This window comes from Salmo salar, chromosome 07 (assembly GCF_965601325.2).
Source record: "Salmo salar chromosome 07, fSalSal1, whole genome shotgun sequence".
Classification (NCBI taxonomy): Eukaryota; Metazoa; Chordata; class Actinopteri; order Salmoniformes; family Salmonidae; genus Salmo; species Salmo salar.
The window spans coordinates 41,982,730-41,996,481 of record NC_138297.1 but is presented as its reverse complement, the minus strand read 5'-3'; the positions used below and the strand labels follow the sequence as shown (position 1 = coordinate 41,996,481).

General features: G+C 44.3%; 1 protein-coding gene across 17 annotated transcripts in view; it reads right to left on the bottom strand.

The window, feature by feature from the left end:
• Nucleotides 1–13,752, bottom strand: part of LOC106609245 (forkhead box protein P2) — a 118,661-nt gene that overhangs the window by 14,762 nt on the left and 90,147 nt on the right. For 13 of the 17 annotated variants that reach the window (XM_082977639.1, XM_082977643.1, XM_082977637.1 and 10 more), the window contains 5 exons: nt 13,189–13,293; nt 6,247–6,334; nt 4,572–4,655; nt 704–914; nt 18–121 (listed from right to left, as the gene is read on the bottom strand). In XM_082977639.1, coding sequence (XP_082833765.1) covers nt 18–121; nt 704–914; nt 4,572–4,655; nt 6,247–6,334; nt 13,189–13,293 — 592 coding nt within the window. The remainder of the gene's footprint in view (nt 1–17; nt 122–703; nt 915–4,571; nt 4,656–6,246; nt 6,335–13,188; nt 13,294–13,752) is intronic. The other 4 variants (XM_082977641.1, XM_014207816.3, XM_014207817.3 and 1 more) reach the window with 1 other exon arrangement.

The window sequence follows — 13,752 nt, the reverse complement described above, 5'->3', positions numbered from 1 at the left end:
TTTTTTCTCCCACTCACCTGCCTTATGAGGGTTGCATAAGTAAATGGCGGTCTGACATCGGCATTCTTATAAAACTCATAGTTTGGGGCGATCTCTGGAAAAATAAATACTGTGTCACCACCTGAAATAATTGGTAAATTTTATTCCTCAAGGTATTGGAATTAGTTCAGGGTTTCATCAAATTAAAAGCGGGAGAGAAAGAGAAGAGAAGAGGGAGGGCAGCACACATCAAATCAGCATTTTCCATGTCTAACAAAATATCATTTATATTAATCTCTCTCATGAGAATTCTTAAACACTAACGCATCCATATGAAATTAGATCAATGTAGATATTTTGTATGAACATTAATCATTCATGCATATTTTATACTAAATACCAGAGTAAATATAAACATCAAAGACAGATGCAAAGAGCTTAATACATAGAACATCTTAACGTTCGAACTTAATTAACATTCATGTTATAATTACGCTCAGAAAAAGTTCTGGTGTATTTACATATAGATTGATTATACAGAGGCTTTTTCCCCCCCTTTTAAATCTAACATTCCATATTGGAATAAACACTGTGTTGTTGTACAACAACAACTATTGGTGACAATGCATTGAAAGTCCAACACAGTATTCAACTAAATTAAATAATCCCAACTTTATTAATGATCATAACTCTAGGTGACTGGGCTTAGTGTAGAGGTTCTTACCTGAAGACAGTTGCATGGAGTACTTGTCGGAGTGACGTCTGCGCATGGCGCCCATGCTGGGGACGTTGGCGGCGCTGAGCAGGGAGGGCACCTGGGGCACCTGGGACATGGGTGTCACGGGGGCGCTGGGCGTGGTGGGGGTCTGAGGTACGTTCGGAGGGGACACCGACAGCAGGTTCTTCGACATGGTGACGCTCGATACCAAGTTCAGCTGAGTAAGGAGGAAAGGAGTGAGGGAGCGAGGAAAGGAAGGAGAGGGAGTGAAGGAGGGTGAGACAGGGTGGAGTGAAACAGGGAGAGAGAGAAAGGGGGGAGGAAGAGAGAACATGGGAAAGAGAGCGAGGGAGAGAAAGACAGAGAGAAATATGATTGAGGGCGAGAAGAAGGAAGTACAGCCAGGAGAGAGGGAGGGAGAAAGAAAGACGGTTTTACATTAGAAGGGGCTCTCTGACAAATGAGAGTGGATTCGCTCTACAGTTCTACAGCTGCGGTTCCACTAATAAGCTGCGTTAGAGGAAGCAGCCAATCTCCACTAATTAAAGGATACAATTGTATCATAAGAATTCTTATTCGAGCACGCTGTTAAAGATGATCTCATGATCAGCCCTCCGTGTTATCCCAACCACCATCTCTAGCCCACATAGAGACAACTCACTATGTAGTGTGTACTAAACTGTGGTAGGGAGAGAGCCAGAGACAGCCACCTCCACCACCTGGCTACAGATGGCTACAGCTGGCCGGGCCACAGCACAGGCAACCCTGACCTTTCCTGGATACAAAACAAAAGCGATGCGCCTGGTGGCCGCGGCTTCTTTCCTCTTTGAAACCCGACCAGAGAGTGTCACTTTACCGCGCCGCTAATGCTAACTGAAACCCATCACTAATCCACAGGGCTTTTCTCCCTCTTTTTTTGTATTTATTTTTTACTTGGGCTCATGTGATGTGATTGTAGGGGTTCCAACCAACCGAGTGGAAATTTCCACCCTGACCTTTGCGTCTCTGTGCTAATTTAGGTGGAATGGAAATGACATCATTACATATTCAAACCAAATTGGCTTAATTGCGAATGGGGCGAGTGGAATGCTTGTGAACATTGTGAATTAAAAGTCTATGGAGATCACTTTGAAAGGGGAGCAGGGTTGTAAGAGAGAGAGAGAGAGCGAGAGGCCTCAACAATAATTTGCGACAGCATGTGTTGATAAAGGCAATGAGATGCCAGGTTGGAAAGACTATGGTGCATCTATGGTTTTCAGCTGATCATTATAGCACCACTTAAAGCTAATGAGCTGATTCTGGGAGGGACTGTCTGGGCTGAGATGACAGTATGGCCTGTACTGACATCAGTACTTCTGTATCTCAGTTGGTAGAGAATGGTGCTTGCAACGGCAGGATAGTGGGTTTGATTCCCGGGAACACCCGTAAAAAAAAAATATGGCTGCAAAGTCGCTTTGGATAGAAGCCTCTGCTAAGCGACATATATCGTTATGTATTACATCAACTCAAACTAGTCAGAAGAGAGAAGAACTTTCCATAGGACTGCAGAGTTACTGCATAGGCTAGCTGTGGCCTTAGTACAAGTTTACTCTACTGCACAGTGGAAGGAGGAATGAATCTAAGACTGACGAGTTTAAGTTTCAAAAACATGCACATCAGCTGACTTTTTTAAAGGTGAAAAATATCACTGTAGAACACAGTACAGCCAGTAAACTAGCATGACAATTGAAAAGGAAAATGTATAACAGCTTTACAAAACAGTGTGTTGGATGTGTATAATACAGAAATCTCCATATAATTCATAACAGGTCAAGGCACCAAACCAACCAGGTCTTTAAAGTGTGTTCCTACTTAATCCCCCATTCATTCACAGCATCAGACACACACGCGCGCACGCGCGCATGCGCGCACACACAACCCCAGCTACACTGTGAACAGTCATTATGTGTTACATGTTCAACACAGGGACCCACAAAGGGTTTGGATACGCTGTCAAACACAGCAAAAATGCACTCCATAATAAATCCTATCAAGTGTGTGTGTGTGTGTGTGTGTGTGTGTGTGTGTGTGTGTGTGTGTGTGTGTGTGTGTGTGTGTGTGTGTGTGTGTGTGTGTGTGTGTAATCACATGTATATTTATAGTGTTAAGATTCCCCCTTCTTTTTTCCCCCTCCTCTCCCCCACCAGGTACGGCAACAAGCGTAACATGTTTGCAGGCATACAATCCTAGTATTTGCAAAATGGAATTTATTAAAGCCCTAACTGAGAGGGAGAGTGAATGAGAGGCAGGGATGAGCACTTTGCCACCTCTCTGCTCATCTGAATATATATATTCAAGGTTGGGTCTGGGAGAGAGAGAGAAAAAAAACTCATTATTCAGGGACCTGCAGCCTTGGTAACTTTGATTTTCATCCATCCATGGCATGGCCAAAAGGTAACATTTAATGAAGTGCCATTCAGAGAGTAAATGGGGTCATATAATAGACAGTGCGCCCAGCGCGAGGAACACCTTGTGTTGGGCTACTGATAGCTGTTAAGGGTTGCAGTGATGAACCAACAAGACTCATTTCAGCAGCCGGCAATAAATTCACAGTATTAATATTTATCAGATATGTGGGCTGTTTCAACCCCAGCCATGTTCGGGCTGTAAACCCATGCTATGATGATATCTATTACCCCTCCTATTGCGGTGGAACTATGCATTTTTCACATATAACACGTATTATACACATGTAGTCATTTTCACATGCCAAAATCTACAGTATAACTATGCTCCTCTCTAGTTCTCCAAAGGGGGGAGCCTTAAAACTGAAGCTGGAGAGAGTTTGTTCATTTAAGGATCTCTGTATGAATTACCCAGCATCAAATGCAATTAGCAGTTCTTTCATGTGCGGTTTATGTAATGCAATACTTCATTAACATTATTCATTCATATGCAGTCTTGGATTACAGTCCTGAACATTCTTTATTAGACTAGATGTAACAAAGCTGCTGGAGTTTTGAAAAAAAAAAAAAAAAAAGGGGGAAAAAAAATGATTGAATAATAAATTGGAGGAAAGCAGACGATTCCTGACGGGTTTGCAGGATAATTATTCTATCTTGTGATTCTACTTTATACGATGGGAGGTGATGAGCAGGAACATTATCCCATTGAAATTAGGCACTTACTAAGCAGCAGCAACATACTAACAATGTTTCTACTCTCATTTGTTTTTTAACTGCTTTAAAATTGAGGTAAATAATACTAACAAATATTATGCATTGTTTTTGCAAATGTAATATTTAAAATTGTGTGTATAATTAAATATATTTGCATTGTGAGTGTATCCATATTCAATGCAAATATATATTAAAGTGAAATAGTGTCAAATAGACTTTAGGCAATTTTTGCCCATATTTGTAGGATTTTGTATCCATTTTAGGCCCATTTTATTGCATACTTATTACTGGGCTATTTCATTGCTCATCATCTTTACCAGTACAGCTATCAGTCGAGGTGTTTGTTGTCCGAATGAAACATCTTCTCATTTCTCTCACTCGACTTTAAGTGCTGCTTTGGACTGTGGTGCTAAGCAGCTATTGCGTTGCTAACAGGTTGTTTTGACCATTATATCTATCACAATGAAATGGCCCCAGCATTTTGGCAAAGGACTCAAGCCTGTGATTTAATACACGCCTGGCTCTATTGTCCTCTCTGTCATAGACTGAGCTGTATCTGATGGGAGATGTTTAACCTGGTATTGCCTTTCCATCCCACTATCATCCCTCTATCCCTCCATCCATTTTAACTGCTGACGGTTAAACTGTTTCATTTCATCTGCTGGGGCTCATTCAGCCAAACCCTGTTTACTGTATATAGAGCAATATGCACTCACAGGTTTTGGAGATGGCTTGGGCTCCGAGGGCCGCATGTGCAAGTGGGCCATCATCGCCTGAAGACGCTCACGTTCTTTAGAAAGCTGTTAGCGGAGAGAGGGAGAGAAAATAAAACAGTTTTAGAAATGAGCGATTTTCCCCAGACTGCAACAGTAATACATCTTGTTATCGAGCTTGTCTCTCTTGTAATGAATCCTGCATATGCCCTGTCTGGGGCTCCTAGCTAAGTCTGCCTTGAAGACACAGACTTAAACCAAACCAGCGGAGGAGAGGAAGAGGAGAAGAGAAGAGACAAAATATTTCTGCTGCTGGTGGTGGTGTCGGGCAAGGGGGAGTTAGTGCGAAGAGGTCAGGGAAAACAAATAGCGCTTCATCTTTTTGTCAATAGCAGAATTTAGGTCACGGATGCTTTGACAGCAACAAGCTACTCAGGCTCTAAATTAGAGGGTCCTGAGTGCCTCCTCAAAGTCCTGTGGACACTGTTAGAGAGATGGACTCTAGCCAACAGCTGCCAAGAGGTGAAGGGGTCCTCCAAACAGAGTGCCCGCCAGGCCCGCCTCCACGCTCCCCCCTGTTCCCTTGGAGGTCCAGTTAGTGGCCCTGCGATCTGCTATCATCAATCTAACTCACTGGGAGTGACAGGGACCAGGCAGTGTGAACAGACCGAACTCCACTCCTCCTGCGCTAGCTACAACTCCAAGACAGAGGCAGCAGCATCCAGCAACACTGGACTAGACTGAACTGGGCCTCATTACCAGTGACGGCTCTCAGGGATGGAGTGAAGGGAAAAAAAGGAGGAGAGGAAGGACATAAAACAGCACACGCCGACTGGTAATTGGTCACACTGTAAACACGTGGTTCGGTGGCTTTGGGTGTCAGCAACAAACAAAAAAGAAAAGAAAGAAAAACCCAATACTTTTTCGTTTTCTTTTGCATATAAACAAGAATTATTCTTTTTTGTTGTTGTTCTAAGACCCTCCTAAACCCCAACAACATAAATACTAAATGTTTGTCGGAGTGGAAAAAAACTTTAAAGTGGAAGGCATGGGCAGCATTCAGACCAGCATCAAGCCAGCTTAGTGTGTGAGAGCGAGAGAGAGGGCGAGAGAGAGGGAGAGAGTGTGTGGGAACTTGGAACTGGAAGAGCATGTCTGTTTGCCCATGCTACCCCGGGCCTAAAAGCAGGCCTGACCGTCAGTACCACAGTGTAAATCCAGTACAGAAAATAGACAGCTGTGGTGTAAATCCAGTGCAATGTGGGAATGGCGTGGATGCTGAGTAATAATGTCGTTCAATCACCGGACTCATTATCTCGGCAGCGTGACACGCTAATAAGGTCACGCTCCACCTACTAAAAATAGTTCCCTTCTTCAGAACATTTTTTCAGGTGCAAAGTGCATTTAATTAACATGCAGGGAAAGGGGAGAGATGCACTCCGTTATTAATTGGAAAGGAGAGAAAATAAGCACATTCTTAATTCAATTAAAACAGTCACAATGGGTTTGGTGCGGGCCCAAAGATTCCTTTGTTTAGGTCTCGGTATATAAGCTTCTGTTAGGTGTGCTTGTGTCCACCTCTTAGTGTGCTGCATTTTGGTCTAGTCGGCCACACAAACAGGCAGGTAGAAAATAATTAGAAATCAATGACAATGTAATAATGCTAAAAGAGCCGTGCCTGTATCTCTAGCTGCTGTACCACCTGCATCTGGACTCGACACTGGGCCGTGCTCCTGTCGTCTAGAGCATGCTCATTGTTAAGGTGCCTGGAGACAGGGAGAGAGAGAGAGAGAGAGAGAGAGAGAGGGAGAGAGAGAGAGAAAGAGACAGGGAGAGAGGGAGAGAGAGAGACAGGGAGAGAGAGAGAGAGAGAGAGAGGGGGGAGAGAGAGAGAGAGAGAGAGGGGGGAGAGAGAGAGAGAGGGGGAGAGAGAGAGAGAGAGACAGGGAGAGAGAGAGAGAAAGAGAGAGAGGGAGAGAGAGAGAGAGAGAGAGAGAGAGAGAGAGAGAGAGAGAGAGAGAGAGAGAGAGAGAGGAGGGAGAGAGACAGGGAGAGAGAGAGAGGGGGAGAGAGACAGGGAGAGAGACAGGGAGAGAGAGAGAGAGGGGGCGAGAGACAGGGAGAGAGACAGGGAGAGAGAGAGAGAGAGAGAGGGGGAGAGAGACAGGGAGAGAGACAGGGAAAGCGACAGGGAGAGAGAGAGACAGGGAGAGAGAGAGAGAGAGAGAGAGAGAGAGAGAGAGAGAGAGAGAGGGAGGGAGGGAGGGAGGGAGGGAGAAGTCGTTAATGATGTTAAATGCATACAAATTCACAAAATCAGGCATTTTAATATAAATTATTCAAATGCAAAAATGTGATAATTTATTGTGATAATTTATTAAATTATGTATTGTCATAAATTATTATTATTATTATGATGTTGTTTTTGTTGTCAACATCATTCTGAAATGATATGTAATACTAGTGCATGTTGTTCTGATATAAAACAGTGAAAGCATCTCCAATATGACTCCAGCAGCATATCTTCCATGACAATAGGCCCTCTGTAGTGTGGATGGGAGTCAGTGACTACCCAGAGCACTAGTCTATAGAGGATAAAAGACCCTGCTCTGGCACAATGGGTTTGTCTCCAATTCATTTACAGAAAACAATAAAGGCAATTTAACGTTGAGTAACGTTTAAAAAAACGCTCCCCTGCCAAAGTGGGCATTTATTCAGCGGCAGACTTATTAAATGTATCTCCTTCATTAGAATATATTTCTAAAAAAGCAGACAGCCATAACAGTTGATGACGGTTCGTCTTGATTGGATTTTGTCTGCAGGACACAAAAGAACCTCACCATTAAAATAGACCTTTATTCCCTGCACCGCGCTACAAAGGCGAAAAAGGTTTTTTAAAGTGTTGTGATGTTCGGTAATGAGCCTCTATCTGAATTATCATTGGTGACAAACTCACAAAGCGGGCTTTGAGAAGACATGGTTATGAAATGCCAGAGCTGCCACTTTCTTTCCTGTAATTATAGGTTAGCTTGCAGACCCTTCAATGATCATTTACAGCACTGCCTCCAGTGCATTAGTGGGAGCTTAAATCGCTCTCTCTGACACACACACGCACACCACACACACATATACACACACACACACACACACAAGTTCCACCATATATTATATTTTATAGTCTTTTTCTATTTACTGTTTAACAGCAAAGTGCTAAACAATACAAACTTATTCACCAGCCTGCCTTAGTTTGACAATCACTGCCTTAGTTTGTAATCACAATCGCCCAGTACCTTTCAATTATGGCCGGGCACATTTAAAACCATTCCAATTTCATTCCCGTTTTATGCTTTTGTAACCATTTCAGGTCTAATGCTCAGATATGTTCCATTATAAATCAGGAATGAGATAGCATTGAAAGGAGGGGGAGAGGCTGGACTGGTGGGTTTCTCCAGCCCGTGTCTAATTGCTGTTTCAGAATGCGCATGCAAAGGGGCATTTCATTAATCATTTAATCACGTCCCTCGCAGGAAGAGGGAACTAATGCTGCAAATACCCTTTTCATTTCAATGCTCATAATGCTATCTTATGCACTTGATGTATGGCGTGTGTCATAAATTACAGCTACTTCAAAAGCACCAAGTGGGCTGGCCCACTATCCCTGAAGATCCTTCATTACCAAATACAAAAAAAATAAAAAATCTTTATTAAGTTTCCCTCTCATCGACAGACAAGCATCCTGTGTTTTTTTTTGTCTCTCCTGTTGGAGGGGGGAGGTTGTGAATTAGCTGCAGAAGGCCTCTCGATATTCCTCCGACCATTCTTTTTCTTCAAATGATCCCTTTTTTTGTCTTCCTCTTCTTCTCCCGCTGGCCAGTTAGCAAGGCGGTTACAAACAGATTACGGCCTGCATATGAAATATTCAAATGGCAAGCGCTGCTATTATGCATTAATAAGAAAGAGGGAAATAGAGAGAGAGTGTAAGAGAGAGAGAGAGAGAGAGCGAGTGAGACATAGAGAGACAGAAAGAGAGAGAGAAAGAGAGAGATGGTGTGAGGGAGAGAGATTGACAGCGCGAGAGCTACAGAAAGAGTGAGAGACAGAGAGTGAGTGAGAGACAACAAGCAATAGAAAGAGAAGGAGGGATAGAGAAAGAGAGAGAGAGAGAGAGAGAGAGAGAGAGAGAAAGAGAAAGCGAGAGAGACAGGTTATCCGTCATCGTCACCAGAATATCCCCTAATGAGCCGGGCCCAGTCAGACTCAGAGCAGTTCAAACAGAGAGGTGAGCGAGGGAAGAGAGGCCGGACGCCTTCACAAAGACAGCTCTGAACAAACATTTCTGGAGCCACCACATAATTTATGGGTCACTTTACAGGCATATTGATTTTTGTTTTGAGAGGGGAATAACCAATGTGATGGGCCCAATAGCACAGGAAGGCAGAAAGAAAGAGGGAGAGCTGGGGAGATTGACAGATGGAGGGATTCAGGGACAGAGAGGCCACACTAATACAGTTGTGTGTTGTGTATAGCAGGGTTTTCTAGACAAAAACAAAGCAAAGGTTCCTAGTTTATGAGAAGTGGCTGTTATACACTTTGGGATAGTTATTCCTATGGAGTATCATATTATGTTGTCCATTTTGTATCCTCACTGACCACTAAGACAAATATATACACAATATACTGAAGTTATACACTGAGAGTTCTAAGAGCCTGCTAATATACCTTCAAGCACACATACAGTATGGTGTGCCTAATTGTCCATGTGTCCTATCACAGCTTCGTCGACCCAGACCCTTCATGCTAGCTAGGCCGGGGCCTCCATCCTCCCTGACTGTCTAGCATGGCGCAGAGTAACACAAACACACATTGCAGACCCACACCAGACCAGACAGCAGCATATGCATAACTAATGTAATGCCCTCAGTTTTAAAGGTCTTGTCACACCCAGCCAGACGTCTGGCAGAGTAGCGCTAAGGGGGCCTATCCGGGGGCTTCTTACTGCCTTGTGGGTTTAATTAAGCAACGGTTAGAGACACTCGCGGTCAGGTTAACGTCTCTCTCTCTCTCTCTCTCTCTCTCTCCGCTTGCCATTTCTCTCTCTGATGCTACTGCCTGCTGGGTAAGGGGGAAGAGGGGGACATGGCGTCGGAGGGGGAGAGGGGAAGAGTTAAGTGAGGAGGCAGATAAATTGTCTGTGTTGACGGCGAGGTGCATCGATTTAGGGAGACCCTGCTCTGAGGGGTTGGCGGTCGGGGCATGCTGGAGGTTTGGATGGTGGGTATGAATATATATATATGGGCTGACGGGCTGAAGGATGTTTAATTGGAGATGATAATCAAACGGTAACTAACTCTCCTCGGATGTGTGTGTGTGTGTGTGTGTGTGTGTGTGTGTGTGTGTGTGTGTGTGTGTGTGTGTGTGTGTGTGTGTGTGTGTGTGTGTGTGTGTGAGATCACAGATGGGAGAGTAAATCAATATAGAACTAGGGCACAGAGCAGGAAGCATTATATAATAATACTAAACAGAATAGAGTATTAAAAGGTATGTGATGTGAATGAATCAAATATTTCTGCATTGATTGCACTGTACAGTACTGTACCATGCCCACAAATGTATACATATCACTGTAACACTCATCTAAAAGAACAAACCTGGGTGTGAAGTTAGTTATTCTCATTCCTGTCAAACCTTCCTTGAAAATACATGCGCCTCAAAACTATTTAGGAGCACATACACTTACATGCATCAGCATGCGCGCACAGGCCCACACACACACGCCCACACACACGCCCCCGACACACCCTCGAACGCTCCCACGCTAATATTACATTTGAACTACAGAGCTAACACAACGTGCCAGCCAACCTCTAGGCTAGCTCTCCAGGTGAACACACATGAAAGAGACACTGAAGAGCTATTAAATGCTGATCTTGACAAGTTTCCTACCGCAACACAACAAAAGATGACTAAACGCGCCCGCTGCATGAGATTTTGTTTCATACCTCCAGCAACCAACCATCAGGTTACCTAGGTTTCCCCCCCCTTCCTCGCGTTCTCGTCTTACAAGTGCCATTTGATTCTGACACCTATTTTATGTAAACCTTTTTAAAGTGTGTGTGTACCTGGCTGTTGCCGAGGAGATGAGTGGCGTCTCCGAAAACATTAAAAGGCTCTCCCTGACACAGACGATAGCTCCTCCAAGGCAAGGCAGACAAGCAGCCATCTTTGTTCTGCCAGGATCACGCTGTCTTTTGTTGCTGTCTGTTTTCATGTGCCGGTTACAGTACATGAACCTCTGACTCCTCGCAGGCTGGATGCAACGTCGTGGAGTCTCACCCAGAATCTTTAAGGCTGTTTTGTAAAGACAGTTGTCAGGTAATTCTCTGACAACTGGTATGGTATGGAAGGGACCCTGCTTCAGGGTCCCTTCCATACCATACCAGTTGTCAGAGAATTACCTGCAACGCCTCTTTCTAGTCTACTACTGTAAAGTATATGCCTACTGTAAAGTGTATGCCTACTGTAAAGTATATCTGTGCAATCCTTTTTTCTACACTGTTCTTAAAGAATATATACAGTCACATGTTTTATAGCCTACTGTGTACCTATGCCCTAACCTAAATGAGAAACTAAGCTATAAAGACGTCCATACAGTAAACATACTTAGCCGTGTTTACATGGAAGGCCATTTACAGTAGCGGGTGGATTCAGTAAGACAAAGTGAACTGAGTGTATGACTATAGACCACTAATCCGCTATAGCCGTGCAGTCTCACACACAGCCAACATCTTTCTCAAGCTGCAGGGTAAACTTCTCCTCTGCTCCAGAGCCTCCACCAGAATATACTTAAGCAATAAGGGAGGTGTGGTATATGGCCAATATACCACAGCTAAGGGCTGTTCTTACGCACGACACAATGCGGAGTGCCTGGACACAGCCCTTAGCCGTGGTATATTGGCCATATATCACAAACCCCCGAGGTGCCTTACTGCGATTATAAACTGCTTACCAAGATAATTAGAGCACTAAAAATAAATGTTTTGTCATACCCATGGTATAGGTTCTGATATACCACGGCTGTAAGCCAATCAGCATTGAGGGCTCGATCCACCCAGTTTATAATGTAACCTTATAGTATTGCCTATACTGCCTTTCGCCGAGCAAATCTCTGCTAGCGACATCCACCACGCTGCTCCACGCAGTGCATCTTCCCCTGAGGATAAGCACATCACATCCATAGAAATACACCTGGAAATAATGAATTCAAAGGTGTGTCTATTGTTGGCCTGTCCGTTGAACAGAGGCATTGATATAATGGCACATGAAATGTCTTGTCTGTCTGACTTGTGGGGTCTGTAGAGGTTTTGTATATTAAGCCAGTCTGGCTTTCAGTCATTTCTCTTTGCACAGACACACATTAGCCCTAATGCATATGCTGGTGCTACAGACGGCTGTATAATTAACCAAGCTACTGCCTTTGGTTTTGCCTGACCTATATCCTACAACTCTGGTTTGGCCCTGGTCATCACAGAACCACAGTTATGGAGTTACAGAACTGTAATGTAAGGAAGAATCTGCCTTCCCAAAATAGAACAATATCCCAATTTCAAAAGAGTTTGTGTGGAATTTACAAGAACATTTACACCCATGAAAACGCTCGACGCGACCATTATTTCTCAGTTAATTACAAATCTAATTAGAATATTCCAATGAACGTTTCGGCCCCTTTTTCTCTCTTTTCGAATGAAGAGAGAGAGAACGAGCCTAGCTACTCCAGAGTGGCAACGTGATAACCTGTAATCTATGGCACTAGCGAACACCTTCCCCTTTTGATGTCCCTCACTAACATCCCAGACAACAAAGAAGACCAATTACAAATGAGCTAATTAACTAAATTGTTGATGGAGCATGAAGAGTTCATTCAGTCCGTCCGCAGGCGCCATGACAACACTGAATGCAGCCATTGTGGGGGCCCCTGCGCGTCCTTACAAGCTGCCATTCGTTTTTTGAGGCTCTTCACACCAGCCTATCAGGCAACTCTGCGAGCTGAAGAGGAGATTTGGGTGTAAATCGGAGATCAATTACATCTAGAGTTAATGTAGCCAGCCGCCTGACAGTCTATACAATCTACACGTTCAAATATCCCCACTGAGATGCAAGCGTGTTTATCTCTTTGTTGGGCCCCCCTCGATTAAGCTCGCAAAAAGCCACTCTGGTACTGTGGAAAATACCCCCAGAATAGGCCTCTGCAGCTTCATTACTGAGAAACAAAAAATGTACAGCAGCTAAGCTCATCTTAGTTGATGAATGGCAACTTTTATACCTCGGAACATAAGACGTCGTTTCTGCTGTGGGAAAGAGGCACGAGAGGCGCTTGGCTGGGTGACATGAAGCTTTATCGGATATCATGGGGGCCGTTGTCTTGGCCCGTGGTTGTTAAACGCAACTGTCATCGAGCTTGTACTTTTTTTTTGTATTAACACAGGAGACTGTAGCGTAATGCACAGTCATGAAGTAAATTCACAGTGTAAGCTAAGACATGATGATATATGAGGTCGGTCAGTACAGGAGAGGGGAGGTGAGTAAGACACAGCGTAGAGTACATTCTCAGAGTAAGACCTACTTCAAAAACTGTCCGAAGTCCTCACAGACGCTCTCGCAGCCGGGCCACTTGCAGACCCCATGACCATAGAGGGAGTGGGAGGCTCCACTTTCCTCATGTAATGAGCTGAGGAGAGAAGAGAGAGAGGGAGAGGGAGGGAGAGAGAGAGACAGTGGGAGAGAAGGAGAGAGAAGGAGAGAGAGAGAGAGAGAGAGAGAGGGGGGGGGGGGGGGGAAGAGAGGGAAAGAGAAGGGGGAGAAAGAGAGAGGGGGGATGGATAGAGAGAGAGAGAGAGACAAAGGGAGAGAGGGAGAAAGAAAGAGACAGAGAGAGACAGAGAGAGAGAAAAAAATGAAGGATCGGAGGTAGAGAGAAGGAGAGAGAGAAGGGTAGACTGGCGTCAGATTCATCAAAAAAGCCATAATGGCTTGAGGCTGCTGGTGGCTGTCAGGTTACCATCAGTGACAAGCAGGTCAAAACAGGTCAATTCAGCCCTGTTCTATTGAATAGTTCAACTGCCAAGGATGCTAGGAGGAGGAGGGAAGGAGCCTAATTAAGCCAAGGATGGAAGTTACTGTCTGCATC